Genomic DNA, 27,257 nt, shown 5'->3' with positions numbered 1-27,257 from the left:
TCAGCAGTCGGTGCGTGGTGTTGTGTCCGCATTCGCTTGTCTGCCTCGTCGATTCACCGGCACTCCAACAAGGCTCCAATTCCCCAGTTTCCACTCCGTGGCGCAGACTTCCAGTTTCGTTGACCGTCGAGGCGACAAGACCACTACCACTACTGCGTCGGTCGACTCCTTGACATGAGATTGAGCATGATTCTACCAGGAACCACGAGCAAACATGATGCGCAGCAAGCCATCCTCATCCATGCAAAAGACCTACGATGAGTGCTACCTTCAATGCTCAACTGCCGTATTCTTCGAGGGACAGGTACGAGATATTTCTGGCTAAGATGACCCAATCCTGACCAGTTCTTGTCTCACAGGGGAATGAGCCGGAGGCCCTCCGGTCGTGGAAATCAGCCTTAGACCAAATCAACTACTACAAAGCGTACAAACTACCCTTCAACTACACGCCAAAGTCGGAGACGGAAAAGGCGCTGTACGAGTCCTTAAATGAATTAGAGACCCAATGCAGAGAACGAGTCGACCTCCTCGAGGCCCTGAGGAGAAGCCGACAGGAAGCCGGACGGGAAACGCCCATAGAGGAGAAGCCCGAATACAGTGGCAGGAAACGACTGGAGAAGAACAAAGGGGTGCAAGAGGCGGCATCTGATAAAGCTGGATCATGGCTGGGCGACGAAACCGTACCGCCGATGCAGATGTCAGAACTGCCCAGCGCCACTCCAGCGTTACCTCCCCGGCCATCACTTGGGGCCAGTAGGAGCAGTGACAATACAGGGAAAGAGGCGAGTTCAAGTTCTCGACTACGTTTCACCCCGTTCGCCGCACCACCAACGCTGGTGCTTCCTACGAGCAAGGTGTCTCGCAGTCCGAGTCCAGAGCATGGCGGCCGGAAGACGATGCGGACGACACTGCGCAGCGAGAAGAAGGGATTCCGCAAGTATCGTTCCGCCCCAAACCGTGACAGGTTGCCAGAGACGTTGAAGGCGGCAGGACTGGCTTGGGAGGCACAGCCCAGGAGAGGCTCGCAGACGAGCACGCGACCGGAATCCGATTCGACAATAGAAGCCAGATTGAGTGCCACCGCGGCCAGGAGAAGCATAGACCAGGAGGCCACGCTTCGACACGAAGAGCAAAAGAGATCGAATGCTTCCACATTGGGGGTCCCCGACTCGTTCCCTCAACAATTTTGGCGCGATATTTCGAACCCAACTCATGGACAACCATCGCTGCAGAAGTCCATGGAAAGCTTACGGCTGACTTCCGAGTCCGCTCCGAATTTGATAGACTTGGATTCGGAATCAGACAAGCCTCCTCCTCCACCGCCCCACAGTCTGTCACCATCATCGGTCGACGCCAAGTCGAGAGCGATATCCGCGCCTTCGCTCCCTAAGCCACCAGACATATCGTATCGGAAAGAATACCCTGCACGACCACCGAGACCTGCCCGACCCTCCACCAACGACCTACTCGAAAAAGCATACCCGCGCACCACTTCTAGTACCAGTGTGCAGGGCGTCACTCGCAAACCTGTTGCCAGTTCGAGTCGAGCTGTCGACAACCGAGGCCGTTCTCCAGGCCGGCGAGGTGGGAACACGGACAGCGAGGATGACACGCCGAAGAGAGATGCGAACCGAGCTCGAAGGCCTCGAGTGGGGCGAACAGAGAGTGCCAACACAATCACGCCTCCGTCTACTGATGTGGAGTCGATGGAAGACGACGGTTCTATGTCGGCCGAAGAAAAGAAGATCGCGGAGATTCTCCAACATCTTCCCAAGGGAGTGGATGAAAACGTGGCGAAACAAATCCTCAACGACATCGTGGTCAGGGGAGACGAAGTGCACTGGGACGATGTTGCCGGGTTGGAGGCAGCAAAGAAGGCTTTGAAAGAAGCCGTGGTCTACCCTTTTCTCCGGCCCGATCTCTTCATGGGCTTGCGCGAACCCGCCCGTGGTATGCTTCTGTTTGGGCCGCCCGGCACGGGCAAAACCATGCTGGCGAGGGCTGTGGCGACCGAGAGTAAGAGCACGTTCTTCGCGATCAGCGCTAGCAGCCTGACCAGCAAATGGCACGGTGAATCGGAAAAGCTGGTGCGGGCGTTGTTTGCGCTAGCCAAAGCTCTCGCTCCTAGTATCATATTTGTGGACGAGATCGACTCTTTGCTCAGTACCAGGAGCGGTGCCAGCGAGCATGAAGCATCGCGGAGGAGCAAGACAGAGTTTCTCATCCAGTGGTCCGACTTACAAAGGGCGGCCGCGGGCAAAGACACTACGGTGGGAGATGCGAGCAGAGTGTTGGTTCTGGCTGCCACGAATTGTCCATGGGACATTGATGAAGCGGCTCGTCGACGATTTGTTCGACGGCAATACATTCCTCTTCCTGAAGCCGAAACCCGGGAAACCCAAATTCGAACGTTACTCGGACATCAAAATCACAACCTCACTGACGACGACATCAAGCGGCTGGTGGAGCTGACAGAGGGTAAGTGGATGTCCACTGCTTATGCGTGCGAGAAGAGAAGATAGGCTGACATTCCACTTTAGGCTACTCAGGGTCTGATATCACGGCACTGGCCAAGGACGCTGCCATGGGCCCGCTGCGGAATTTGGGCGAGGCGCTGCTGTACACTCCCAAGGAGCAGATCCGACCTATCCAGATGTCGGATTTCGAGGCCAGTCTGGCTAGTATTCGGCCGAGTGTGAGCAAGAAAGGACTAGAAGAATTCGAGAAGTGGGCTCGAGATTTTGGCGAGCGAGGTGGATAGAGAAGCACTATGCACCTGTCGCCGCCATGCTGCAGTCGAGCAATTACAGAGCGACGGCCGGATGGTTTTGCTCGGAGGGGTACTGTAGGTTATACAAGGGAAACTGGGTAGCCGAGAATCAACCTCAGAGGCGTCGCAAACCCGATACACGTTATGATGGATCTGAATCTGCTCAGGAGACTACGAATGATGACACCGCACACGTCGTAGTTGGATGTATCATTGGGAAAGACATTTGACACAAACATAGGCACCTAGATACTCTCACAACTGGACCACTGGCGTGTGAGGTATACAAAGTGTATATGTCAGCAAGGCTGTGCTTTTTGAGCCGAGGCTGTACCGGGCGGGAAAAGGCAAGTCAAGCGAGCGCGAAGTGTACATGTGAGGCACAGACTTCAAACTTAACCATTGTTCATCATTCCCCTTGTTGCAGTTCTGCTCAGGGCGGAGGCACCTTCAACGTTCTTTAGAACTTTCTTATGTCGGCCTTCAAGAGCTGACTGGCCTCCGACTGCCGCTGTTTCTGTAGCTCGGCGGCCTCCGAGTCCATGTGCCACCAGTTCCTGGCTCGGAGTAACTGGGAGCTGCGAAGCTGCATGACCAAGTCGACTTCCTTCAGCCGGTCCCTTCCAAGCCGTTCAAGTTGAGGAGTCCCGATTCCTGTTGAATTGTGTAACCCGAGTAAAAAGAGCGGCTGAAGGTTCTACTAGTATGAGTGTGGTGGAAGAAGAAGGAAGCCCCAGCTCGGCGCTCGATCAGGATTCTCGAGTGAGACACAATGCTGGACTCGGAGTCGACAGAAAGAGGAGCTCGAGGCAGTGGAGCAAAGGCCGAATTGCACGGTAAAGTATAATCTTCATTTTCTCTCTTCCCAGCTGGTCAGCGGCATGAATTGCTAGTAGGAGGAGACTGTCGCAGCGGAAGAGTCTTGGAGCTGGTCATTGAGGGAGTGGTAGTCATAGCTGATGATGATTTGGTTGGGATGAAGCGTGATAATGTGTTTCAAGCTGTTGATGCCTTGATTGTGTCTCTTGCCTCTCCGCTTCCGCCGCTACTGCTACTGCTTTTCTTTATCAATGAACAAGATGAATCTCGTTCACGTTTTGGCAAGAGTGAGTGGTGGGTTGAGGATGCCAGCGGAGTGAGCAGCCGTGAGGTTCACGTTCTGCTTCGACGCGCAACTTGCACCTCAGCGTCGTCACTTACAGATTTTGATCGCACTCACTGCATTCACCGTCTCCGTCACTGAGTGCACACAATGCGGCGCAGGATCGTGAATCCGTCCAGTCCAGTCGCGCACTCCGAAGGTGATGGTGAATTGTGCCAGGACCTGCGACAATTCGAGAGCTTCACCGCAAAGGTACCAGATAAACAGACATTCTTGTCACTAACATTCCAACTGCGCTCTTCCGAAAACAACATAACATTCCGTCTACAACTCGCCCGTGCACTCTCTTTCTTGTTTACTCCCACCCTCGTACCTCTTCTCACCACAAACCCTCTTCGACCTGTGCTTGTCGCAACCAGTTCTTACAGCTTTATCATAGTCGCGCTCGACAATATCTTTCTCGGTAAGTCTTTGATGTCATTGTCTCGGATGCATAACATTTGGTGTTCAGTCCGTGCGCAGCCACGTTTTTCACATTTCTGCTTGCGGGCGCAGCCAGTGTCAGCCCATTCAGCTGTCGCACACCTACCTGATCGCAGCCACCCTCCTCTTCCTCTCCTCCCATTCGACCTTTTCCTTTCTGTTGCTCCAGAAGCGGCGAGCCAGAACAGCGGCTATTGTCTGTGCTTTGTTCTCGGTCGCCCTGGTCGACAAAGCCGCATTCGCTGCGCTGGGACTTAAGCCTCGAGTGACAGCGCATGGACCACCAGGCAATCTCCTATCCCCTTCCCCCATAATACTCCATCCCATCGATCTACCCTGCCAACGGCGCATATCTCCCGTGCGACGATCGTGCGCTATAGTAGTATAGCGTTGGCCTACACCTACACTTGCTGTCCGACCCTTTTTTGGGGCGCATGCAAATCAAATTCACAGGGCTGTCCGGTGTTGATGCATTGCTCACCATTTGGTTCTGTATAGGCTTCTGACACTCATTTTGGGCTGAACGCCTTCTTCATTCATTGTCGCAACACGATGAAGGCCCTTGTCTTCGGACTTGCTGCCGTGTGCGCACAGGTTGGTCTGGCTGTTCCTCATGGTGAGTACTCACAAAAGGTTCTATACGAGCTTGCAACGAATCAACACTGACTGTCGCAAAAGGTCCGGGTCAACAACAACATCATCACCATGTGCGCCACGCAGTCACCGATTACTCTACCGTTACCGACATCGTCACTGTTACCGCGCCGAATGCTGTTGTCTGGGTCGATCAATACAACAACATCATCTCGACCGAATACCGTGATATCCCGATCGCCTCTGCTACAGCGACCAACACTCTTGTGATTTCGACTCCGGTTCCGGTCGCTGTTGTTCCTGTCAGCAGCAACACCGTTGTCGTCCCATCGTCTCAAACATACAATGTCCCAACCGCTGCTGCTTCTTCGAGCTACGAATCCTCGGCAGTGGCATCTTCTGTCCCAATCTCATCCGCTCCCGCAGCAGTTTCCAGCGTCATCGTTCCTGATTCCAGCAGCACGGCTGTTGTTTCTTCGGCTCCTTCCACTCAGGCCGCTAGTACCTCTGGTTCTGGTACAGGTGGTGACAAGCTCGCGCATCATGCCGATGGATCATCTGCCGACTATAGCGGATTCGGCATCTGCTACGAACTGATTGGAGATTCTGGTTGCAAGGACCAAACCAGCCTTAACTCGGACTTTGGATTCCTCGCCAGCCAGGGCTTCACCAAAGTGCGCACCTACGACATTGGCTGTGACTTGGGCGTGGTTGCTGCGGCTGCCGCATCCCAAGGCTTGCAATTGATTATCGGTCTGAACGGAATTGGCAATGTCGCCAGCGACCTGGCCAAGCTGGTCGGCATGATCAACGGCAACTGGGCCCCGATCGACACCGTGGTGATTGGCAACGAAGTCGTCAACGATGGCGGTTCTGCTGCTGCTGTGGTTGCCGCACTTGCCGTTGCCCGTCCCATTCTAGCGGCAGCAGGATTCTCCAAGAATGTTGTCGCCGTCGACACTTTCATGGCCCATCAGCAGAATCCTTCCATCTGTGCCAATTCCGACTATTGTGCAGTCAATGCCCATGCATTCTTTGATCCGAATACCTCGGCTCCGAATGCTGGCTCGTTCGTCATCAACGCCGCCAGCGAAGTTGCCTCGATCGCTGGTGGTAAACAAGTCATTATCACTGAGTCCGGTTGGCCATGGCAAGGATCTCCCGATAGTCTCGCGATTCCATCGCCTGCCAACCAAGTCAGTGCCATTGCCAGTCTGAAGACGTCTTTTAGCAGCAATCCCGGCTCTTTGTTCCTCTTCCAGGCTTTCGACGCCACTTACAAGGCTCCTGGTCCTTTTGGTGTCGAGCAATACTTTGGCATTTTTGGTCATTGATTGGCTTGGCTTGGCTGGTCTTGACTGGTCTCGACTCGACCGTGATGGTGGCTCCTTGCAACTACCGACTTCGATCGATTGACCGATCAGATACAGCATTTTCTTCTTTTTGTTCGGCTTGCAAATACCCCCAGTTCGGCGCGTGGCTTTTTTCGTCCTTTTCTCAATCCAGCAGCACGGCCAAAAAGACAATGACCGGGAGATCAATCAACGGCTTGCTTGGTCTTGGGCTCAGGTAGGGAGTGAGCTGCGCAGTACAGTGCCAGTCTCTCGTACTGCTGGATGTACCTGCCTAGTCAAATAGCAGGTACAGTACTAGTACCTGGGTAATTAGGTACTACCACAATGAAAATAAGTGCTTGAATGCAATCAAGTCCGGTTCTGATTTTGATCTCACAGCACCTCCTAGCGGTGTAGCACTGCAGTACAGTCTAGCTACCCCTCTCTCAGTACTTATGCAGTTATTTCATATCAATGCTGTCCAACTGTCTTGTTGAATCGTAGTACAACTGTAAGGACCTAGTAGGATATAATTTTGCGCAGCCATCGCCATCGACATGGGGAATTGGGTGGGTAGGTGTATATTTACCATCAGGCTACTTACTGTATGTTTCTCTTCTGGCCTACCCTACCCTGCCCTGCCCTGCTCTGCTCTACTACTGCTGCACGAGCACGGCCCTACCAAGAGAAAATCAAAAAATGTACCGTGCTGTATATCCATAATTTATTCTAACAAGCACGTATGACCATTGAGTACATCATAAACATCTAAGCCGCTGCGCCTTAAAGTAGTTGAATGTAGTAGGCTCCCACAGTTGGTGTTCGACTGTTGTTTGTATTTGTCATTTTGCATACTTACTACTACTAGGGGCTTCGTTGGCATTGAACTCAAGGCTGGATGGTGCTCGAGCTACGGACTGATCGTACCGATCGTAATGTTGTCAGTGAGTTTGGACAATAGTACCTACCTACTGTGTTCCTACTGTAGTTGTACAGTGTAGAAACGAAAAAAGTGGGGGCACAGGGGCTACTGGGGTACAGGAAGTGAAGTTGCGGGGAGGAGCGGTGGGGGTTCCCCCATAGAGCACCCAACGTAGTACAGTGAGAATCACAACAAAAACAAAAAAAAAAGGATACTCTCTCAAATGCAGCGGGCAGCAATATGACTGAACCCCTCTGGTCGGTACCAACAGAGAGCTTGAAAGATATATCCGCATTGAAACACATATGCCCGCCCAGGTACAGCATGTAGTCCACATACAGTATACCTCGGTCAAAAACATCACAGGCCATAACCAGAACTCAAAAAACAAGAGAACATTACTTGAACAAGAAATGGCAAAAAATGTGTCGTGAATCAAGTCCCCAATCGTTCTCTGCGCGAGTCTTGCCGCCGTGGCGTAACGGTAAGGACGGTGTCTCAGTCTCAGCTACAGGTCGTAGCGCCAGACACTGGCACCGTGACAATTGGCTCGGACGAAGCAAAAAGATTCACAACGGCTAGTTTGAACTCAACCGCTAGTTGGAAAAGTCGCCGCCGCGGGTGCAGTGTTTGACTTTTCAGGATGACCTATGACTTAGAACCTCCGGCCGGGTGCTCGGGTTGAGTTAGCCTACTACTTCGGGTCGCGGAGTGAGTGAGGTTAAGCGGGTGATCTCTGGGGGAGCACCCCAGAGGTTAGGCTGCCTACTTAGAGCGGCGGGGGTATTACGACGGTTATAGTACGCGCTGACTGACTGACTGGTTCCCCTGTGGGAGGGAATTGGGTTGGTTTCATCCTTTTTTTGTCTCCAAGACCAGACTCCAGCGTCTGAACATATATACTATGCAGTGGAGGCGTGGTAGGAATGGTAGTCACTGTGATAAGCGGGAGAGATACAGATACTGTAGATCCCTATACTCCGCGATTGCCGATTCTGTTTTTTGTCGGATGGCGCCCATACGGCAGTAGAGTAGGTACCTAGGTACCGACCTACCTAGGTAGGGTAGGGTAGGGCAGGCCGGAACAAGAAGTGCATACATACATACCTACCGCCCAGCACAATTCCCCATGGCAACGGATAAGCAAAAGTGCCTCACGTTATATGCATTTTGATACCAGTACGTTCAAATAAGGTAGTTCGGATGTGTATGATGTCTTGATTAACTCTACCCTGGCTCTCACCTTCAGCGGCCGGCTTCTGCTCGTAGCCGTGATGATGGACTTTTCCATGCTCCAGTCATTCATCATCGCCTTTGGTTGTATCTCGTCCTCGTTCTCATGAGCCTCTGCTGTTGCCCACTCAAATTGTATTCACTTCTTCAAGCCGTCTAACGTCAAGAGGGGCACCTCCATCATCACCCTCTTCCGTTTCCGCCTCTGTCTCCGTATGCAACTCTACTTCGACCTCGACCTCAACTTCCCTACCAGCCCCCACTTCGACTTCGACTTCATCATCATCGTCATCCTCATCAGTCAAAAAGGGACTCCGCTCAAGTTCATACTGTGGTCCAGGAACGCCACGGAGCGGTCCTTGCGCGGGAGGGGTGAGGACCATTTGTGGAGTTTGTATTGTCGACGGTTTGCCGATTGGTACGGACAAACTGGCATCCCCGTCTCCATATTCTTCGGAAGTGACAGTGATTTCAAAGTCGTGCGGAGGCCCTGGTCGAGGAGGGTGAGGAGATCGAGACCAAGACCGCGATGATGGCATCCGCCCGGCCTCTGAAACCTGCTGTTGCTGTTGCTGTTCCGGTTGCTTCGACACGGCGTCGTGAAAGGGGACTACTTCCTCATCTTCTCGTGATTGGGTCTGGGGTTGCTGGTGCTCGCCATTGCCGATGTTGCTGCTGGTGCGGGCAAGGTCGTCGTCCTCATATGGCTGTTTGGAGTCGATTGCATGTCCATCGTCCTCTCGGGTAGTGTTTCCCGTTCTTTCTTTCAGTTCACTGTTGTTGGCCCCCTTGCCACCATCGGCGTTATCCTTTTTGCTGACATCCAGCTCAACATGTTCCAGCGTATCTGTGACAGCCTCCACAACCTGCGCCTGCGCGTTCTCCAATGCTTGACTGACCGCCAACTTCACATTGCTGTCCGCTGTTCCTGTCGAGGCCAGGTCGCCAGGGTTGAATGTCTCTTCGTGAGGCGAAAATGGACTCTGTTCCGTGAAATGCTCTCCCTTAACGGTAGTAGTCACTATCGAAGGCAGATTCGAGCTAAACTTGCCAGGCTCTCTAGCTCCATTCGTACCATTGCTTCCGTCCTCTTCTTTACCACGCTTCACCCGCCAACGGCGCGCCTTGGGGGTCGGCGGTGGTTTTCTGAAGTGTCCTTTATGGTTGGCCGGCACTGGCGGGGGTTCGTGATGGGTCGGTGTAGCCTTTTCTTTCTGTTGGTCGGATAACGCTCCCAATGAGGACCGTCTCGCCTGATTCCCCTGCTGTTGCACGTCATGGGACACAGGTTCAGGTTCAGGTTTTGCCTGTTCCGTAATTGTAATTCCTGCCTTGGCAACCTTCGCGTCGGTCGCATGGCTTCGTAAGTTTGGCCGTCCCCAACCCGAGCGTCTGGCCTGGGGCGGTGGGGGAGGTCTTTCCTTCTTATGCATGATGGCGGCTCGCAGGTTCTGCTTCAGGCTCGGATTTCGACTAGGAGTGATAACCCCGGGTTTCTCCCTTTGTGCCGCCACCTCCATCATACTGAGGCTTGACTGCCTGGCACCTTCCAACTGTGGAGTGAGATACTGGCCGACAGTCAGTGTGGAGCCCTTGGAAGAGTGCCGTTTCTTTAATTTTCGTGGTGCCGGAAGTGCCGGTGGTTTGCCCTTGGATGGCGACGCCGGAAGTGAAGTGTCGGATGCTGCTTCGTCGGTAGGCGATATGACTTGCGTCAGAGGTTCGGTCTCCGGATCCGTCAGCCAGCTCACTCCTTCGCATCGCTTGACCAGTCGGCGTGTGGTCTCATCCACCAGATCAAAATGACTCCAAGGATTTAGCCCGCCATTTTCCTGCTCATTGCAGTCTGCTATTTGGCCACCTCCAAGTACCATCAACACTTTGCGGATCTCGTCCCGTTTGTAGTGGGGAGGATATTGTAGTTGAGTGTGCTCGAGAAGAGGATAAAGGACACGCAAATACGTATGGCGAAGCGAAACCGCCTCCTCAGGAAGATCCAGCAGGTTTCGGAGCAAGATATCCACCAATACTCGAAGGTCATTGGTGTAGAAGTATTCATAGGTTGACGGGGTGGTAAACAAGAGGTAGAGTAGCTTGAGGGTCAACAATTGTAAAGAAGTTTCATCTGTCAGGGGTCAGATTATTCCGAGCAGCAGCAGAACAGAGTGAGATCCAACCTTCACGATTCAGTAGCAATATAATGTTCTCACCAAAAGTCTTGTACTCACTGCCATGGGCGGAGAGGACCTTGATGACTTTGTTGGTTAAAGGGGTGGTATTTGGGCCGTTGACGGGATCATGTGCCGCGACCATGTATTGTTCATTCAAGACAAGCTGTTGGAGCCATTAGTGTTGCCGTCGTGTCAAGGGAAGTAGTAGGCTCACCAGAACACGAATTGTAGGATAATGATAGGGGTCGTTCACATCGTCGGAAACCTGTTCTATGATCTCAAACAGCATCTTGACAAAGTCGTCGCTGACATGTGCTGTTGCCGTGTTGTGTTAGATCACCACACCACATAATTCGATAGGACGACCGCGATGTCCAAACATACAAAGGTCACTAATCCTTATCTTCTGAATGCGCGACATCTCATAAAGCAGCTCCATCAGCAGTCGATGAAGCGGTTCGTGGCCATGTTGCTGTGGACTCGATATGAGATCGACCAGTCTGGGAAACGCCCCTTCCTCGTTCAACAGTTCATAAGTACTTTCATGAGTTTGTGCGTCGGCGATCAGGAACGTCGTCGAAGTCAGAATGGTGTCGGGTTCATCCTCCTGAAGCCATTTTAGTCAGTCACCGTTCGCGAACGCATGGCGAGTGCTGGCGATTCCCCTCCAACCCAGACCGGAGCGCAACATACCTCGAGCAGACATTGGACAAATTGCCGACGGATGTAGTCACCGTGGGTCTCGAACAGCGGCGATTCTTGTAGCTTGAGAGCGCAGCGACATAAGTCCTCGTCGGTTGGCAGAAACCGTTCTGGAACAAGCAGATCTGCCATCAGCATTTCCATTTCCCTGCCGATCACCTATCTCTTCATGAACACCCATCGGACTTCGACGTACCGCGGCAGGAAGATATTAAACTCAGGTAGGATCGCAAGGTATCATCGATCGCGCTATGGGAGTCGCATTTTCGGGAGACGGTCTGGTCGAGAACTTGATGTCACCTGGATGTCAGCACCGAACAGATACCCGGCCAGGAAGATGGACAATGGATCACTGGCATGACTGACCGGTCCAGAACTGGTAGTCGTCCTCGAAGTCATATGTAACCTCTTGTTCCATACTACGCCCAGCTTCATATCGTCTCTGCCACGGCGGATGTTGGGCGGGATAGCCACAGAAGCGGACGGACGCTCTTCACGTGCGAGTAAGCGCAGGCATGCGTCGACATGTACACAACACCAACACGCCCCACGCAAAATAAAGAATGGTTAGTGATATAGGCAGGCAGAGCGGAGGTCGGTCAATGGATAGTGATAGTGGTGATTAAAGGCCTGAGATGAGACTCGCAGATAAACAGTTATTACTAGTATTACTGTAGGTCTGAGACGATCGACGATACAGTAGCAGCCAAGTTTGGGGGCAACAAGAAGTGCCAGTGTTTGGTGGTCCGCAGTTGGTGGGCCGATGACGCGCGCGAGGACCTTCAGATCTAACAACTTCAACCCCGGGCAGCCGTCGCAAGGTACAGAATACCTAGGTACTGTACGTACATACAATGTGGTTCGACAATAGGTAATACTGATTTCATAACTGTCAACAGTCCTTCAGGTGTTGTAGTACTGTCGCCATAACATGTAATGGTCTCTATGATGCAAGTCATACATAGCACAACTATACTCCTGGGCCCGATAACCGTGGTACCGGAGATGTGTGCCATCTCGACCCGGCGGATGGCATTCCGCCCCTCCGCTGGGTCAAGGCGCGAGACTCCTATAACGCCGGGCAATGCTACGCCGAGTGCCAGTGGTCATGGAACGTCAGAGATACGGCCCTATGCTGCAGAGTCGTCCAAAACAACTGTCTTTCAATATCACCTCGGCCGTTTGAATGGGTGTGCCTCAGTGTTCCTATCATGCAGGTCAGTAAAGCCGTCGATGGTATAACACCCGCTCCGGAGTACTCACAAAACATAGTCGTCCAGACTAATCAAATCCGGTTCGCTGAATAGCAGATAATAATATTTCAACGTCTCGGCCAGCCAGAAAGATTCCATAGTATCATCCTGCTCCATCAGCTGGCTGGTCACATCCTTCACCGCGGCATTGGCAATTTCGGTCTTGGTCGCTTTATCCACCGCATCAAACATGGTCCAGCCTTTGTCCCTCCAGCTCTCGTCCCCAGTCAGGCGATACATGATAAAGACCGACTCAATCGCCTCGGGTCGGAGACGGTAATCTCTGGCCTTGATTGAGGTATACCCTGGTGGCAGTCTTTCTTCGAGGATTCTCGCAGCCACGTACTTTTCATGCGACAGTGGTACCCGCGGTATAAAAGGCTCCGACTCTGCTCCACTAGACTCAGCCTCGTCGGCTTGATCCGCGCCATGAGCGACTGTCTGTTCGTGTAACAATTGTTGCTCCCTGTTATAGGCTTCCACCGCTCGGAATCTTTCCTCACGACGTGGGTCCAGAGCCTCGTGCCATTTGCTCTCGTTCCAGATGCAAGCAGTGCGGCTGTCACATGGCACCAGTTCAAATTCCTCCGGCATAATCCCTATTGGTGTGGAGCCGTATGCCCAGACACAGCCATCAGTGAGCTTCGCAGCAATGTCCATATCTTCTTCAAGGCCAAACATTTTGGCGCCCAACGCAAACATACCTCCCGCAAAACAACCCAAATGTGTGCCCTCATACTTGGTCACTTTCTTCTTCGACTTTTTGGTCGCTTTGGGCGAGATAATTTGCTTGGCCACGAAAAGAATATCCTCGTTCTCCTTCGTCATGGGTCGGTACAGCAATTGCTCTCGAACCACAGTCATTGAATCCAGATACATGGACTTGTATTGTGGACGGAGGCCACCCAGCAGTGCATACTCCTTAGGCAAATACTCATAGGTCGAGTCCGCCATGGCGCCGATTCCATATGTGTGACTGGTCGAATGAGGCTCGAAGCTTAATTCTTGCGGTTCACAGTCGACAGTGGCATAGTCTCCCTCCCACTTCTCGTTGTCTACTGGCACCAATTTACCTCCGAGGTCATCGACGACCTCTTTCGGCGGAGCGGCGTCAACCCCTGCATGAGGCTGTGGTGCTTCCCGTTTCACCGTCCGCTTTGAGTCTGGTCCAGTGTTTCCGGCTGGGGCAGGAGTGTCCTGATCATCCGCATCTTCACCCGCACTCTCGGCCACAGACAGAGGAGATTCATCAACACCGTCTGCATTGCGGACGACTTCAGGTTTACGACACCCAGATGCATCGACCTTTAAGGGCCAGAGACCCGGCAGTGTCGTCTTCCTTTGCCACTCTTCGAGAGCATTGGTGATGCGGGCAATCGCATCGTAGTATTTGTTCTCGTGAGTGATCTGAGCCAGCCGAGTAAACTCCACTGAAAGTGAACCCAATTCGGCAAGCACGGTATGTGCTCCGGCTCTATGTGGTTGGGAAGCATATGACGGAGCCCAGTTGTAGTATGTGATGGGCATCCGGTTGGGAGTGTCGAATGCGCCCATGAGGATGTCGGCAAGTTCGACCGCCTTGTCCAGCAGCACAGGGTATTTTCCCGAGCTGAGATCGTATGCAGCAAGCAACCCTCCAAGGTAGCGAATTGTCGTTTCAAACAGAGGGATATCCTTTCGAGGCGAGGTCTTGAAGTCGATCTCCCCTACGGCCTTGACAGCTTCCTCAAACTCGTCGCGCAGTCCCATGATCCAAAGAGTATCCAGAGAATCTACCAGTGTTGCTCCCCAGCCATTGAACGGATCTCCAACGCCCCGGGAGAGCGGTTTAAGCTCGTCGTGAGGCATCGACAGATTCTTGTAGCCATTCCAAGCGTGTTTGAATGATTGGCGAACTGCCGCCTGTCGCCGCACCCGCTCGGCCTTCTTCGACGATGACTCGCGGCTAAAGCTGTGCTGAATCTTGGGCAGAACCTTTGGCTGCCCTGTCGGCAAAGATATCAGGCTTTCTGCCGGTAACGGGAAGTGCTCCTTCTGTGGTTTCCAGTATGCTCTTGGTTGGTCTGACGGTCGAGGTACTACCTCGTACCGACCTTGACCATGTTCGCCGAAATCCTCCTCGAAATTGGGCTGTTTTGCGAGAAGCTCGTCGCCCGTTATCGTGGACACCGACTTAGAGGGAGCAGAGGTGGAGTGAGTGGTGACATGCTCAGAGGAGTCAGGAACAGCCGCCGCGTGGGATTCTACCGTCGGCGCAACCGGAGGGCTCGAGTTCGTGGCTGGTTTTGGTTTTTCATCTGCCTCCGGGGCGACAGGTGCAACAGGGTCTGATGCGGGTGCGGGTGCGGGTGCGGGTGCGTGTGCTGGGTCAGAAATGGGAACGGTCGTCTTGCCAGTATCAGGCTTGTATCCGATCAGGCCCTCCAAGGCTGAACCATCCCAGCGATGGACCCGGGTGAGATGGTAGACCGTGACCACTGCCAGCAGGGCCACGATCAGAAACAGTCGATAACGCCGCATGCGGAACATGTTGGTCAATGTCGGTATCAAGTGTGTCAGCAGCCTCAACAATCCGACGGTGCTGATCGCGTGTCAGCCTGCTGCATCTGGCTGAAGAAAATGTGGAGGATTCGGAGACGGTGGTCCGGGGCAATGCTACAACTAGTACTGTAACGACAGCCAGCGTCGACGCACACCAGAACAAGAAGCTGGTCGCACCACAAAGTAGGAACCGCGGAGAAACAAGGAGTAGCCCCAGAAGATTGGGCAATGTGCTATTCGACAAGATGTTCGGTCAGGCAAGATGGCAACAACTCGCACTGCATTGGTTGTCCTCAGTAGTCCTACTACTAGGAGCAAGAGGCACGGCACAGATCAGTACAGGGAGTGCTGTGGCAGTGGCAGTAGCACTGGGTCGCCGCCGCTGCGGGCCGCCATTCGTTACGTGGGAGCAACTCAACAGGCCTCCCTAGCCCCCCTCGGCCGGCCGCCGCCACTGGCAGGGAACTTAACTCCAGGTTACACTCCGGCCTTGGCATGTTTGTCCGCCCGCTCGGCTTGGGGGCCATTCCGCAAAAGACCTACTATGACCTTCAGTAATTCGGTACAACTTGAATGTGTTGTGTATTACTGTGTCTAGAATGATTATCTTACTCATTAGCGCGTTATAGTGGCCGCTGATCGGCCGTAAAGGCAAGATTTAGGCCTACAGCCCCGCGATGACGCGCATCAGTCTTTGCTCCAGCGCGATGTGAAAGGTCTCATGTCTTCCCAGCATCTGAAATCCATCCAAGGGCCTTTTCTTCAGCATGTCGCTCACTGTCGAGTTGAGGGATAAGACATCCTTGGCCAAGATTGGCAGCACCTCTCCGTCCGGGGGAGTCAGTGGTTGCTGCTGGATAGAACCGCCATTAAGCATACTCGACTCCATCCCCATGTCAGGCTCATCATGTAGAAATTGCGAAACATCGTCTGACGTGATCGGGACAACCTTGAGCGTTGACTGCTGATCACAGAGCTGCTCACATAGTCGCACCAGATTGTCCAACACGTTCGAGAGGAGCAGTTGACATGCATAGTCTGACCGGACATTCTTGCTTTTTAAGATCCTCCGTACCACGGCATTGCTCTTCTTCAACAACTCAACCTGTGCTGCCAGGAGTCCAGTCTCATCTCGTCGGTGTCTTTTGAGATGTGCCAGCAGCTTGATACACACCGTTTCCTCGTCCTCCGGAACCCTACCGGGCTTCTGAATTACCGGCATTGTAGAGTATTGTGAGTGGACCAGAGTGGATATGTCTCTGGATGTAGGCTGGATCTGGAAGTGTATAGGTGAAGCATATCGCGTAAACTGAGGAGGACTAAGAGCCGGCGTGGGTAGCCCGCTGTTTGGGAAGAAGGACGACCCGGCGTCGCTGGTGAGAGACATATTTCGATTGCCGGCCATCTCGATAGTGGCCGGTGAGTCGGTATTGTCGTCGACGCTCAGGAATCCTTGGTCGTGGTCACCACCTTGGGCAACAAAGGTGGCCCACACTGGTCGATTGCAATAACTTTCTTTCGCAAGGGTACACTCGTCCGATCCCTGGGTGGTTGCGGGTGAGGGGATGGCCTGAGTTGTATCGTGGTTGGGGGCGGCACTCCAGCTCTGCGAATTAAAGGGAACGTTGTAGTCGACCGGCTGGGCAAGGGGGCGCTTTCTTCTCTTGCCTACGACTTTCCCAACCCTAGACTCGCTGTATGCACACTCGAGTCTCTTTTCAGAGCATCTCCGGCAGCCCGTCTTGTTCCCATCACATCTAACCTGCCAGGCTCGAACAGTAAGCAACGAGGAGACAATGGAGCAAGAAGAAACAAGTTTGTGGGAGCACACCTTGGCAGAAAAACAGTGGTTGCAAGCGGCTCTCAATTTGATAGGCCGGGGCACAGGTTTGGAGGATGAAGTTGTGGGTAGAGATGCGGCTTCGGTGGGAGAGCAAAACAATATCGACGAGGCGTCGTCCTGACTATTTGTTGCCACAAGACCTGAAAGCCCGGAGACAGAAACAGAAATGGATGACGATAATGACTGACGATCGGTGGGTATTGCCGCCCTTACGCCTGTCAGCGAGGCTGTCTCGGGGAGGGAATGCAATATTTCTTTCCTACCCAGAGCAAAATGCCATAGCTGTCGCAAAGGGAGGGTGAGACAATAGAAGTTGTGTATATTGTGTCTCCCCATATGTTGAGGAACAGACGGCGTCACAGCAAGTCAGGACGAGACTGAGTCTGCGAAATCTGCCTCTTCTTGACTGCCGGTTTGGCTGGTCAGGTAAATAAGGTAGGGAAATGGTGATCCTGGGGGGGCGTTTTGCTCCAATAATAGTAGTGAAAGGGAGGACAACATCAAGTCAATCATGACATAACGACTAAATAAGTAAAATTCAACTGGGGATTTTAATTCTGTCCTTTTGCATGGGAAAGGCCAACAATATATGAAATGGCGTCGAGATGTGATGAAAATCAATATTATGGGAGTATGATGACCGCCTTGATTCTCTTTTGGGATGCTGACCCAGCCAGGATCGAGGGGGTACCCTGTTCTTCCGCCGGTATCGTGGCGTCCACTAGCAGTTGTAGGGCAACACGGCATGTGGCCAGGCTCTTGATGGGTCGATGAGATGGTGGGTATTCTTAGCATCATCAGGGCGAAGATTGTGATGAGCAGCATGCCATAGGAGAAAGCCCGAATTCCTTCAAGTCAGACGCCAGGATGGCCTGAAGTTGCATCATTATGGAGCTGGCTGGCCTGAAGGCCGGCGCTGTCACAGTTGGAGGGCCAAATATCAGCCGCAATGCTGTAAGACTTGAATACTTCCTTCGACTCCTTTTTCAGTCTCACAGATTGTGTTTATCGTGCTCACGCGAGCGGCAGGAATGGATCGTCGAAACGAAACGAACTTGAAGCCGACGCTGTTTGCCGACGGCACTAGATGCCACGATATTCAGGGGATGGCGAAGCGCTAAAGAAATCAGTCAATCATTCCTATATCAGTAAGTGGAACTTAAACTTGAAGTGGTTGAAGTTGAAGTGCCCGTGGGTGTCGCAGGCCGGAGGCGCCTCCCTAGTCCATTCACAGGCACTCACTAACGAACACTACAAAGTACTACCAGCACTACTACTTGTATTTCTAGAAACAGTGAACCACAACTTCAACACTCCTAGTACTGTACCTACCTACCTACCTAGTATCTACCTATCTACCTAGGTATCTTTACTTGCAATCTCCACCCCCGATGTCTGAATCACGCCCAGCTCCCCATTATGCGGCGGCCAGGGCCGTAGGCGTTGACAGCGCGCCCAATGTTGCTTCCGGATCCCAATACAATCACGGTAAGAACAAGTCCAGTGGTTCAAAGCCTGCGGCTTCAACTACGCAATCAACTCCTGGCTTTTTCGAAGGCAACTCTGTCCTCACTTCCTACGGGTTGGGCCTTTCTGGAAGGAGGGAACGAATCTTGTCTTCGCCTAACGTAGACAAATTCTTCGATCTTGTCGAACAATGTTGGGTACAACTCTCGCAACTCAAACCTCATCTCAATGAACGATTTTCCTTCGCTGAATTTCGTCACTCAATGGCTCTGGCCTTGTATCAACGCATTGAAAATGTCAAGTTTGACGCCCTTGGTATCACACCATGCACTCCCGTTCGCATTCCTCTTCCCAATTCCACCCGCTTGTTTCAACCAATTTGGTCAGTCCTGGCAAACATTGGTATTGTTGAAGACGATGAATTACGCGTCACATACATCCCGAACTCTTGGCTTCCTGATACGGATCGCCTTTCTTCTGACGGAGATCTCGATGGCCTCCTTGACGGCTGTCTCTATCGTTGGCAAAACTCCTGGGATGACGTTTTGAAAGCCCGTCGAGACCGCAGACCATTTCAATCTAACACGCCTGCAGACGCCAATGAAACCACTGATCTTCTCTCAGGCCCTCAGCATGTTGCCGAAACATATCGTTTGCGGAGACCTGTACTGCCTAATCCACAACAAAACAAAGATTCTGGAAAATGCGAGATCCTGGACAGATACTTGTATCTCTACCCGGCCAAGAATGAATCAGGTGCAGGCGAATCCGATGTCACTTTGATTAACGCCTCTCCCGAGCACTCTTTTGTTCCCGAGTTATCGTACCGACTTTCTGATGGTACTACTACGGTCCAAGCTGACGCTCGTACCTATGGTGCCCGCCTTCATTGGGACCCTCAACTTTGGCGCGACTATGAACAGTTTGTCGAGATTGTCACTCCTGTGGCAATGTTTTCTCTTTCCACGCCTGCTGAGTCCAGTGGGACCTATGCTTGGCTCCTGCCGGTGAAAGAACATAGAGACAGAAGTACCCATTCTGGCGTTTCTGTTTCTGCTCGCTTGCCCAGAGCATCCATCGCGCCGGCGACTTGGATGTTATCCTTCCTACTTCAATCATCGAATTTGGAGGGGAGCCAACAATCCACATTTACTGCGGAAACAGACCGACTTTCAGATGTCAATGTTATCGATCTCCGAAATCGTTACATATGCTCGGCGATCAGGGACCCTTCAGCTACAGTACCCAGTAGTAGCACGCGCTCACAAAGCCTGAGATTTTAAAGCGAAGTGTGTCGGGCCCTGGTGTCAAAAGGCAAAGGCTTTAGCTTGCACAGCGGCGTTAAAACAATCCCATCATCAGACCTCAAGCAAGAGGGATGCGCACCACGCCCGACGCCACTTTCATTCGTAGACTGATACAGAAGATGGCTAGGACGGATACTGTCAGTGTAGCTCTACCCGGCTACTTTGGTCATCGCTCGTACTAGTGATATTGTAATTTCCTACCGCTTTGTCCAAGTCTCCTGTCCTTATCTCAAGCCAAATCAACCAAAGTGTACATGTCCACACGCAGGCGCCTCACACACAAACTCGAGTTTGTGGCGTCCATCGGTTACTGTGCGGTACTAGCTGTAGCCGACAGATAGTGCTTACCTTTAGTGTTTGGCTGCCACCGCACGCACCCGAGGGCAGTAGTCACTTTGCCTATCGTACTAGTCCAGGAGATTCGAACGACGGATAAACAACGTATTGTATAAAAGTGACCTATCTGATGTTTTGTTCAAGATTGCATTAGATGGACATCGACATATCCCCGTCCGAACTGGCCAACCGTCATCCTCAATCATCATCACCTAAACTATATGCCGCCTGAGGGTCGGCGGCCAACATCAGGATACTTTCAGTGGACTGGCGGAAGGGCCACCTCTCGTAGGCCAGCGCAATCTCGACAAACATGTCTGCGGGCAGAGAGCGCACCCGGATGGCATTCAGATCATACCAGCCGCCCTTGGTGGGATCGTGAATCCCCGGAATCGTGGCGACAAAATCGTCGAGCCCTTCGTGCACCAGCGACCGCAAACCCTCGGCAACGCTTTTGACAAAATAAGGATACAGCTGTCCAACAACGTGGCCGAAGCAAACCATTTTGTCGTGCGTGTTGATCTTAAGGAGAAAGTCGGGGCGTGGAGTGACGTCGAGAAGCGCCATGGGACGGTCCCGCGGGTCGAATTCGCCGGCATGCACGATCAACGGCTCGCTTTGACGTTGGTTCCAGGCCATGACTGGCGGCACCATGTCGTATGCACGACAGTCGTCGATGGCCTTTTCGGCGAAACTCCGGTTGGTTCGGTTGAGCTTTTTGATCTGCTGTTGAAGGGACTCTGCGCGGGCTTTTAGGTGTTTCTCGTGGTCCATAAACCCATGGTCGGGCGGGCTTATTATGAGTCGCTTCCATTCCGCCACCAATTCCCGTTCTTCCTTGATAAGCCCGACCGCCTTCATGTGGGTTGTGTACGCGGTTTTGGCACGCCTGCGGAGCTCTCGCCATGCTCTTCGGTCCGGTGTGTCCATGAGACCACGGGGAGGATATTTCACATAGGCGTACTTCTTGAACCATGCCGCGTCGTCCCGTCGCAGACGTTCTTCCAGGGCAAGAAACCTCGGGACCCATTCCGCATCGGTGGTGAATGCTACCTTTCGAATTTCTTTGGGCACGGGTTCCACGGTCAACAAATGAGGCACTGGCATGCTGTCTCTCCTCGAAGCTGGCGCTTTATTTCCTGTAGCTGCTTCGATTGCTGCCACTCGAGCGGCATCTTCGCGATCCAATTCAGGCCACCTGCGCAGACGTGTAGTCTTGGTTTGTGTCGAGGTACCAGCGACTTCGGTGATGTGGTGACTTGCTTCAAGCATCACCGCCTGCTTCCGTCGTGCCGATACCGTTCGAGGAATATATGCGTCTTTCTCGTCGTCGGGAATCCACACCATCAGCCGCACTAGGCCGTAGCGGTGTATGTTGCTGCGAATCCTCCAGAGGGAGAGGTACAGGTCGTCGAAGAATTTTCGGCTTTGAGTGCCCGCATAATTGTTCATCTTCAGACTTGCTCCAGACAGATTTGCCGTGATGAGTAGTGACGGATTAACCCGGGGGCCATTTTTATGAGCGTCGAGTTGATTTGTGACATTCTCGGACAGCAAACCACTGGAGGGATTCAAGGCGTCTTCCAACAGACCAGTGTGCCGATATTTTGAGTCTTCTGCGTCCAGCAGAGGGGTGAGGTCGTCGGAATAGTGTGTCCGAAGCGCGGGTTCGACGAGGACATGGCGCCGCGGTTTCAACACAGCGTGAAGCTTTTGAGACCAGATACCACTACCAGGGTTTATATCGATTAGGTCGCATGTTTGAGGGGCCGGCAAGGTCGGGCGTAGTCGGTTGATGACATCCTCTGAGAAAAACACATCAGCTGGGACGATGGCAGCGCGAGGGAAATCCAAGAACACGCACTGCACAGCTCGTCGCTCACGATCTCCGTACGGGAGTATCGTGGGCGGCCTGTCGGAGACCTCTGCTTGACATTGGATGCCCGGACGCTGGTTTTGTTCTTCCTCGCGACAGTCGAAGCTTGCCGGACAAAATAACGTGTGACCATGCAGAAGGAAAATAGAGAAGATGAGGCGGCAGGCGGGCGACTTATGAATGGCCGTGTTGTTGCATGGGATGATTGTTCTAGGTTTGTCTACAAGATGCGAACTTGAATGACCCTGCAGTGTGGTAAACTGCCGAGCTACAAGTGGTTGTCGCTATACAATTGAATCGTAGAATGGACGCGGTGGTAGCAGTTCGCGGTAGTGGTCTTGAGCTGCAGTGGTGAGCCGTGGAACTAGCACCCATAGGGCAAGGCCAGCGCCTGGCTGTATCGGAGCCCAGGGGTTCATCGACCCGAGGTGGCCTGGAGGACCCTGAAGTCAGGCAGTGGTAGCGCTTGACCGTGCCTACGAGATCTGCAGTGTTAGGCCGAGGTGGCCTGGACTCGGAGGCTACGGGGACTAGCCAACCCCCCAAGCTACTGTCCTGCCAGCGCCGTGGGAGGTTCGGTTCGATGTTTAGGGATACCTGGTAGGATGCAATTGGACGGGATCCCGATTCCAACCCACTCTCTCTGCTGTCAATCCCCCGCGTCGGTCACTCGATAGAATCCACTTGCCCGATCATCGTCACTTGCCCTCGAACTTGTCCATCATCATATCATTATTTCCCGCGTGCCCGCTTCCTTTTTGTCTCTTCGTCCACACCGTACTCTTTCTCTACTTCGTCTGTATAGATTGCCCAGCGTCCATAGAAATCCTTTACAATGGAAACCCAAGCACAGTCTCGCCCTCACGCTGGAGGTGATATCACCCCTCAGCAACGATTCTTCCACTACTTCCAACAAGAAATCACAGGTCAGTAGATTCTGCAATAGTCCTGTTTCGTCCACCAAAAGCCTCTGCTAATCTAACCCTCTCACACAGCCCTCCAGGAGCAAATGGACCGTATCGAAGAGAAGTCCGTCATCGGCGGGGAACGTGCAGATGCGGCGGACCACTGCCTGGCCGGCATCACGCGACTGTCCAACGAGGTCAAGGATGCCTCCGGATACCTACCAGCCTATGACCAGAGAACATATGCCGAGGTACACACCTTTGTGACTGGCGAGAGCTGTGTTTGACTGCGATTGCAGCCAGGAAACCCATGCTCACACAGACATTACAGGCCATCAAAGCCCTGCAGGAGAAGCTCGACGAGATCCGAAAAGCTTTTGCTCCCAAGCCCAAGTTCTCCTTCAAGTCCAAGAGTCCCTCGGCCCTTTCTTTAAGCGATGCCGCAGAGATAGCCGCAGAACGGCGTCGCGGTGTCCCCGGGGGACTACGTTCTGCCAACTCTTCCTATGCCAATACCCCAGCGTCGACCAACACTCCTGCGAACGAGAGAGCCGATGCCGACGGCGACGCCATAGACGGGCAATCATCGACCCTCGAAGACAAGGGACCAGGTATCGCCGCCAAACGGCCCACGGAAGACGGTGCGGAAAAGTCTGGGACAGAGTCGACCCAGGAAAAGAATCGGCCAACCTTCTCTTCATCAGCGACCTCCATCGCCATCACCGACCAGTCCAACGCGCACATAATCCTTCCTTCGTCAAGTCACCACTCCCAGGCTCCTTGCACACTACAAAAGATCACTGGTAGTATCATTGATCTTTCCGTGCCGACGACAGCCACGGCTCCTTTTGCCAGTCTGACCATCAACTCCGTCAACACATCGCTACTGCTATGCGGGTCTGTTTCCGGCCCCGCTCACATTACGAAAGTGAGGAACAGCGTGCTAGTGATTAAGTGTCGCCAGTTCCGCATGCACGAATGTGAAAATGTCGACGTCTATCTCTACTGTACCAGCAGACCTATCATAGAAGATTGCAAGAACATCCGCTTTGCCGAACTGCCCAAGTTTCATGTAAGTAGCTGATTCTTCTTCTCTTTACACCCGACTTTGGCCAGAGTTGCAACCCATCTTCTGGCTCGCATCTTCTACAGCTTATTGGGATTCAACACTGGCCCCGTCACTAACTACATGCCTGATCCACAGTCCGATCTCATTTCTTCCGCCCAAGAAGGCAAAGCGAATACAGGGGCGCCAGATCCAGCTCCTAACCAATGGAATCAAGTTGACGATTTCAAATGGCTCAAGCCCGAGCCCAGCCCAAACTGGTCGATTCTGCCCGCTGAAGACGCTGTTCCCGACGAGACGTGGCGCGAAGTCGTGCCGGGCGGGCCGGGATGGAGCGTCAAAGATATCCTCAAAGCTGTAGGCTTGACCGGCGGCAGTGTCGGTGGGAGTCCTCGAAAATAGGCCACTGCAATGTGGCAGAACTGTCTTTCTCTTCATGCACGCCAGTCTGTAGAAGGTTCCTGGCACATGCAATCTGAAGCAGCGGTTGTTTTCTTTCCCCTTTTCCCCTGACTGACTTTGGGCGTTTTTGGTTCGGTCCGGTCTGGTCTGATTTGTTCTAGGCGGTATTGAACTCTTTGTTTACTGCATGGGCATGCTTTGGAATGCGGTTGAGTTGCAATTGCAAGTTCCCTAATCACCTTGTCTGGTCGCCGCGGTCGATGGGAGGGTTTTCGTACATGCTGCGTTCATGGATCACAAATGTGGATAGCACACGCGAATCATAAAATAGCGAGAGCAGAGCAAGAGCAACAGAGAAAAGAATACCAAGAATACAAAAGACAACTTAAGATGAACATACCACTGCATGACCTTGCCAGTCCTACTAGTAGGCATTCGATACCCAGCTTGTTTTGGAGTACAGAAGTGCGAAGCACAGTCAGACAATATGAAGGCAGGGAAATTAGATGGGCAGCGTTCAAGTTTTTGAGCCGAACCAGGTGGTACTAGTACACTGCAGAATGATTAAGTAGGTAGGTGTGGTAAGGTACCTAGCTCCGTGGTATCACAAACACACGATTCTCTCTCTCGCTCTCAGAGAGTTCAACCACGTTCCCTTCTGCCCACTGCAGCTGTCCGACTGTCCGATTGTCTCGGTCTCAAACCCCAGAGATATCGGCTGGAGTCGAAAACTACGCCGTCGTAGTAGACATCAGACATCAGTGTTCTCTGCCCCGCCTTCCCCTTCCCACCAGCCTTCTGCAAAGGACACATACACTCAATTCCGTGCCCCTCGCTGCCGTCCGTACCTAGGTAGCGTGTCGAGGACATCCTGGCCCATGACATGCCAGCACCTCCCACGCCATCAGGTCGGCCAACGCCAATAGCTCGATGTAAAAAAAAGCCCGCCGAACGCCATAGCTATGCCGTGATACATGGAAAGTCAAAGGGGAAGAGGCGTGATGTAGGATGGGTAGTTGTTGTTGTCATCTATAACACGAAACCCCGAATGAGACAAAGGAGAGGGATATTTTGCGGTAGAGAGTTAAAGTCGTCATCATTTTCTGAGCCTTTTCTGTCTGTCGAAAGCCCAGTTCAAGTGATACAGAGGGTGATCGCGGTAATGCATGAGCAGCTATATGTTGCTGCCAGAGGATTATTGGTACGGAAGGACCAACTCGTGGAATTGCATGATGACGAGTAGGCATTGATGATTTTCCATCTGCGAGTAAGAGGTCCATGTGGTTGTATCCTTCCATCGCTAGTACTCGATTCATAATTCTTCACAAGCCCATTGCCGGTGCTCGTCACGATTGTCTTGCTCCAGTCGAACGAGGAGCTAACTCAGCTAGGCCAAGTTGGAAGCTTTCGAGTCCCGGTCAGGATTCCGTACCTAGCAAGGTCTTTATTAGTGATCAACCCAAACCCGGGAAACCGGTCTAACCTACCTGCAATATCCTCCGAGAGAAGTCTCGTTCATCAGCGATACTGCCAATACTAGGTCGGCGGTGAGAATAGATGGAAGGGTCGAGGCGCTGGTCTGTTGCTGAAGATTTGTCCGACTGTGTCCCGCCGACAAATGAGCTAACAGCGGCGTTGCGACGGTGCTCTTCTTCGATTTCCCGGTTTCTCCGTCGCTTCAGGAAGAATATGACGCCGCCAACCATGGCACCAAGAGCAATGACTCCCACCACCACGCCGACAGCAATTCCAACCTTGTTTGGCCCACTTGATCCGTGATGCTCATTGTCGGCGGAGGTCGAAGCGGTGACCACTACTGTCTGGCCTGCTTTGGTGACAACCGAGGGTTGCGTTGGAGTGGCTCCATCAGAGCCCTGCGTGGGCGTGCTTGAAGCTGATGATGCGATGGTGGTACTGTTTGGAGCAGTCTTGACGTCGGCAGTCAATCCGCTCAGATAAACTTGCCAGTAGCCTATGCCACCACATTTGTCTTCGGGCCAACCTTGACAATCGGTATTACATTTGCTAGAGTCCACTTCTTGATCCAAGGCCGGAAGTTCATCGCCACAGTAACATGTTGAACCCCCTGTGGTGGCCATGACGGGCTTGCCTAGTTTCACGCATTGCTGCTGGCACCAGCCAGAAGACTGATAGACGTAGGTTCCTTGTTGAGTCAAAGGGTCGGAATCTTTGTAACAGCCGAGTGTGGTGATTGCCGCTGCGGCCGTTGCGGATGTGGTCTGAGCAAGTATGGGTGTTGACAGAAAGGCTAGTGCCGAGGCCACAGCCGTGGCACAAAATAATGATGGCTTCATTGTAATGTGAGTTGTTTCGCTATGCCAAAATGGCCGAGAGAGAATATGAGGAAGACAGGCTCTCAAAAAAGACGTGGTGAACGTCGCTCACCCAAACCCGCGTTGGCCAAAAAATGACCCTTTTGCTAGAAGCGGGCAGTGAGTCGAAGAAATTGTGCCGGCGTTGTAGGTGCAAATTGACGGCGGCGTGATTAAATCAGGTTGTGTTGTCGGTGTGACTGTAACCTTGACACAACAGGTGAAGGAGGCGCAGGTGTGAGAGGTCCTCTTTGTCACTTTCCAGCAGCGGCCCGCACTGCTATTTCCTTTGCTCTTTTGTCGTCGTGATTATGATTCTTCGGCGGCAAGGCGTATGAAATGTACACAAAATGTTTTCCCAACTCGTTCGACACCCGTAGTAGAGGTCCTAAGAGCAGATCGTCCGCGTTGTCTGGGGAGTCGACGATTATCTCAAGCTGACCTTGGGCGGGAATGCGGGTTGTTTCAGAAGTTGACGCAGATGGCCCCTGAGCGACGGGCACAAGCAGCAATGTAGCCAAGCGAGTGTAGGAAGGAGAAGGCACGGTGAGACGGCCGGTCGTTGGTTGTCACGAGGACAAGTTGTTGGACTGTGTATGCGTGCCTCGATGGCGATG

The 27,257-nt window shown here is 52.8% G+C and overlaps 10 protein-coding genes across 11 annotated transcripts; 5 read left to right on the top strand and 5 right to left on the bottom strand.

The window, feature by feature from the left end:
* Positions 1-214: 214 nt before the first annotated feature.
* Positions 215-2,761, top strand: HMPREF1120_06596 (adenosinetriphosphatase; the record flags this gene model as incomplete). The annotated part of the gene is made up of 3 exons (XM_009160801.1): positions 215-304; positions 360-2,478; positions 2,541-2,761. 3 exons carry the CDS (start codon positions 215-217, stop codon positions 2,759-2,761), a joined length of 2,430 nt encoding a protein of 809 aa, XP_009159049.1.
* A 2,146-nt stretch (positions 2,762-4,907) lies between these two features.
* On the top strand, positions 4,908-6,283 carry HMPREF1120_06595 (cell wall glucanase (Scw4); the record flags this gene model as incomplete). The annotated part of the gene is made up of 2 exons (XM_009160800.1): positions 4,908-4,971; positions 5,034-6,283. The coding sequence occupies 2 exons, from the start codon at positions 4,908-4,910 to the stop codon at positions 6,281-6,283; spliced, it is 1,314 nt and encodes a 437-aa protein (XP_009159048.1).
* A 2,283-nt stretch (positions 6,284-8,566) lies between these two features.
* Positions 8,567-11,455, bottom strand: HMPREF1120_06594 (uncharacterized protein; the record flags this gene model as incomplete). The annotated part of the gene is made up of 5 exons (XM_009160799.1): positions 8,567-10,563; positions 10,616-10,772; positions 10,824-10,924; positions 10,994-11,216; positions 11,303-11,455. The coding sequence occupies 5 exons, from the start codon at positions 11,453-11,455 to the stop codon at positions 8,567-8,569; spliced, it is 2,631 nt and encodes an 876-aa protein (XP_009159047.1).
* A 1,025-nt stretch (positions 11,456-12,480) lies between these two features.
* On the bottom strand, positions 12,481-15,093 carry HMPREF1120_06593 (mannosyl-oligosaccharide alpha-1,2-mannosidase; the record flags this gene model as incomplete). Its single annotated transcript, XM_009160798.1, has 2 exons — positions 12,481-12,517; positions 12,575-15,093. 2 exons carry the CDS (start codon positions 15,091-15,093, stop codon positions 12,481-12,483), a joined length of 2,556 nt encoding a protein of 851 aa, XP_009159046.1.
* HMPREF1120_06592 (uncharacterized protein) lies at positions 14,667-15,777 on the top strand. The gene has a single exon (XM_009160797.1). The coding sequence runs from the start codon at positions 15,368-15,370 to the stop codon at positions 15,701-15,703; it is 336 nt and encodes a 111-aa protein (XP_009159045.1). The 5' UTR covers positions 14,667-15,367; the 3' UTR covers positions 15,704-15,777.
* On the bottom strand, positions 15,770-16,510 carry HMPREF1120_06591 (uncharacterized protein; the record flags this gene model as incomplete). Its single annotated transcript, XM_009160796.1, has 1 exon — positions 15,770-16,510. The coding sequence occupies one exon, from the start codon at positions 16,508-16,510 to the stop codon at positions 15,770-15,772; it is 741 nt and encodes a 246-aa protein (XP_009159044.1).
* A 1,431-nt stretch (positions 16,511-17,941) lies between these two features.
* HMPREF1120_06590 lies at positions 17,942-20,149 on the top strand. Of its 2 annotated transcripts, none has more exons than XM_009160795.1 (2): positions 17,942-18,096; positions 18,217-20,149. In XM_009160795.1, exon 2 carries the CDS (start codon positions 18,340-18,342, stop codon positions 19,696-19,698), a length of 1,359 nt encoding a protein of 452 aa, XP_009159043.1. In that variant the 5' UTR covers positions 17,942-18,096; positions 18,217-18,339; the 3' UTR covers positions 19,699-20,149. The 2 variants fall into 2 exon arrangements, with proteins under 2 accessions (XP_009159043.1, XP_009159042.1); XM_009160794.1 differs by having other exon boundaries at positions 18,208-20,149.
* A 107-nt stretch (positions 20,150-20,256) lies between these two features.
* Positions 20,257-22,067, bottom strand: HMPREF1120_06589 (uncharacterized protein; the record flags this gene model as incomplete). The annotated part of the gene is made up of 2 exons (XM_009160793.1): positions 20,257-21,863; positions 21,923-22,067. The coding sequence occupies 2 exons, from the start codon at positions 22,065-22,067 to the stop codon at positions 20,257-20,259; spliced, it is 1,752 nt and encodes a 583-aa protein (XP_009159041.1).
* A 472-nt stretch (positions 22,068-22,539) lies between these two features.
* On the top strand, positions 22,540-24,717 carry HMPREF1120_06588 (uncharacterized protein). The gene is made up of 4 exons (XM_009160792.1): positions 22,540-22,860; positions 22,930-23,090; positions 23,171-23,911; positions 24,044-24,717. Exons 1-4 carry the CDS (start codon positions 22,770-22,772, stop codon positions 24,305-24,307), a joined length of 1,257 nt encoding a protein of 418 aa, XP_009159040.1. The 5' UTR covers positions 22,540-22,769; the 3' UTR covers positions 24,308-24,717.
* A 1,068-nt stretch (positions 24,718-25,785) lies between these two features.
* HMPREF1120_06587 (cell wall integrity and stress response component) lies at positions 25,786-26,622 on the bottom strand (the record flags this gene model as incomplete). Its single annotated transcript, XM_009160791.1, has 1 exon — positions 25,786-26,622. One exon carries the CDS (start codon positions 26,620-26,622, stop codon positions 25,786-25,788), a length of 837 nt encoding a protein of 278 aa, XP_009159039.1.
* Positions 26,623-27,257: the final 635 nt, after the last annotated feature.

This window comes from Exophiala dermatitidis (genome assembly GCF_000230625.1).
Source record: "Exophiala dermatitidis NIH/UT8656 unplaced genomic scaffold supercont1.5, whole genome shotgun sequence".
NCBI lineage: Eukaryota > Fungi > Ascomycota > Eurotiomycetes > Chaetothyriales > Herpotrichiellaceae > Exophiala > Exophiala dermatitidis.
Note: the sequence above shows the minus strand (reverse complement) of the source record. Positions and strands in the feature narration are given on the sequence as shown.

Coding starts and splice junctions, on each gene's coding strand:
- HMPREF1120_06592 (XM_009160797.1), top strand. CDS start 15,368: ATGGCAACAACTCGCACTGCATTGGTTGTCCTCAGTAGTCCTACTACT.
- HMPREF1120_06590 (XM_009160795.1), top strand. CDS start 18,340: ATGTCTGAATCACGCCCAGCTCCCCATTATGCGGCGGCCAGGGCCGTA.
- HMPREF1120_06588 (XM_009160792.1), top strand. CDS start 22,770: ATGGAAACCCAAGCACAGTCTCGCCCTCACGCTGGAGGTGATATCACC. Junction 23,091..23,170: donor ACCAGAGAACATATGCCGAG/GTACACACCTTT, acceptor CAGACATTACAG/GCCATCAAAGCCCTGCAGGA. Junction 23,912..24,043: donor CCGAACTGCCCAAGTTTCAT/GTAAGTAGCTGA, acceptor CCTGATCCACAG/TCCGATCTCATTTCTTCCGC.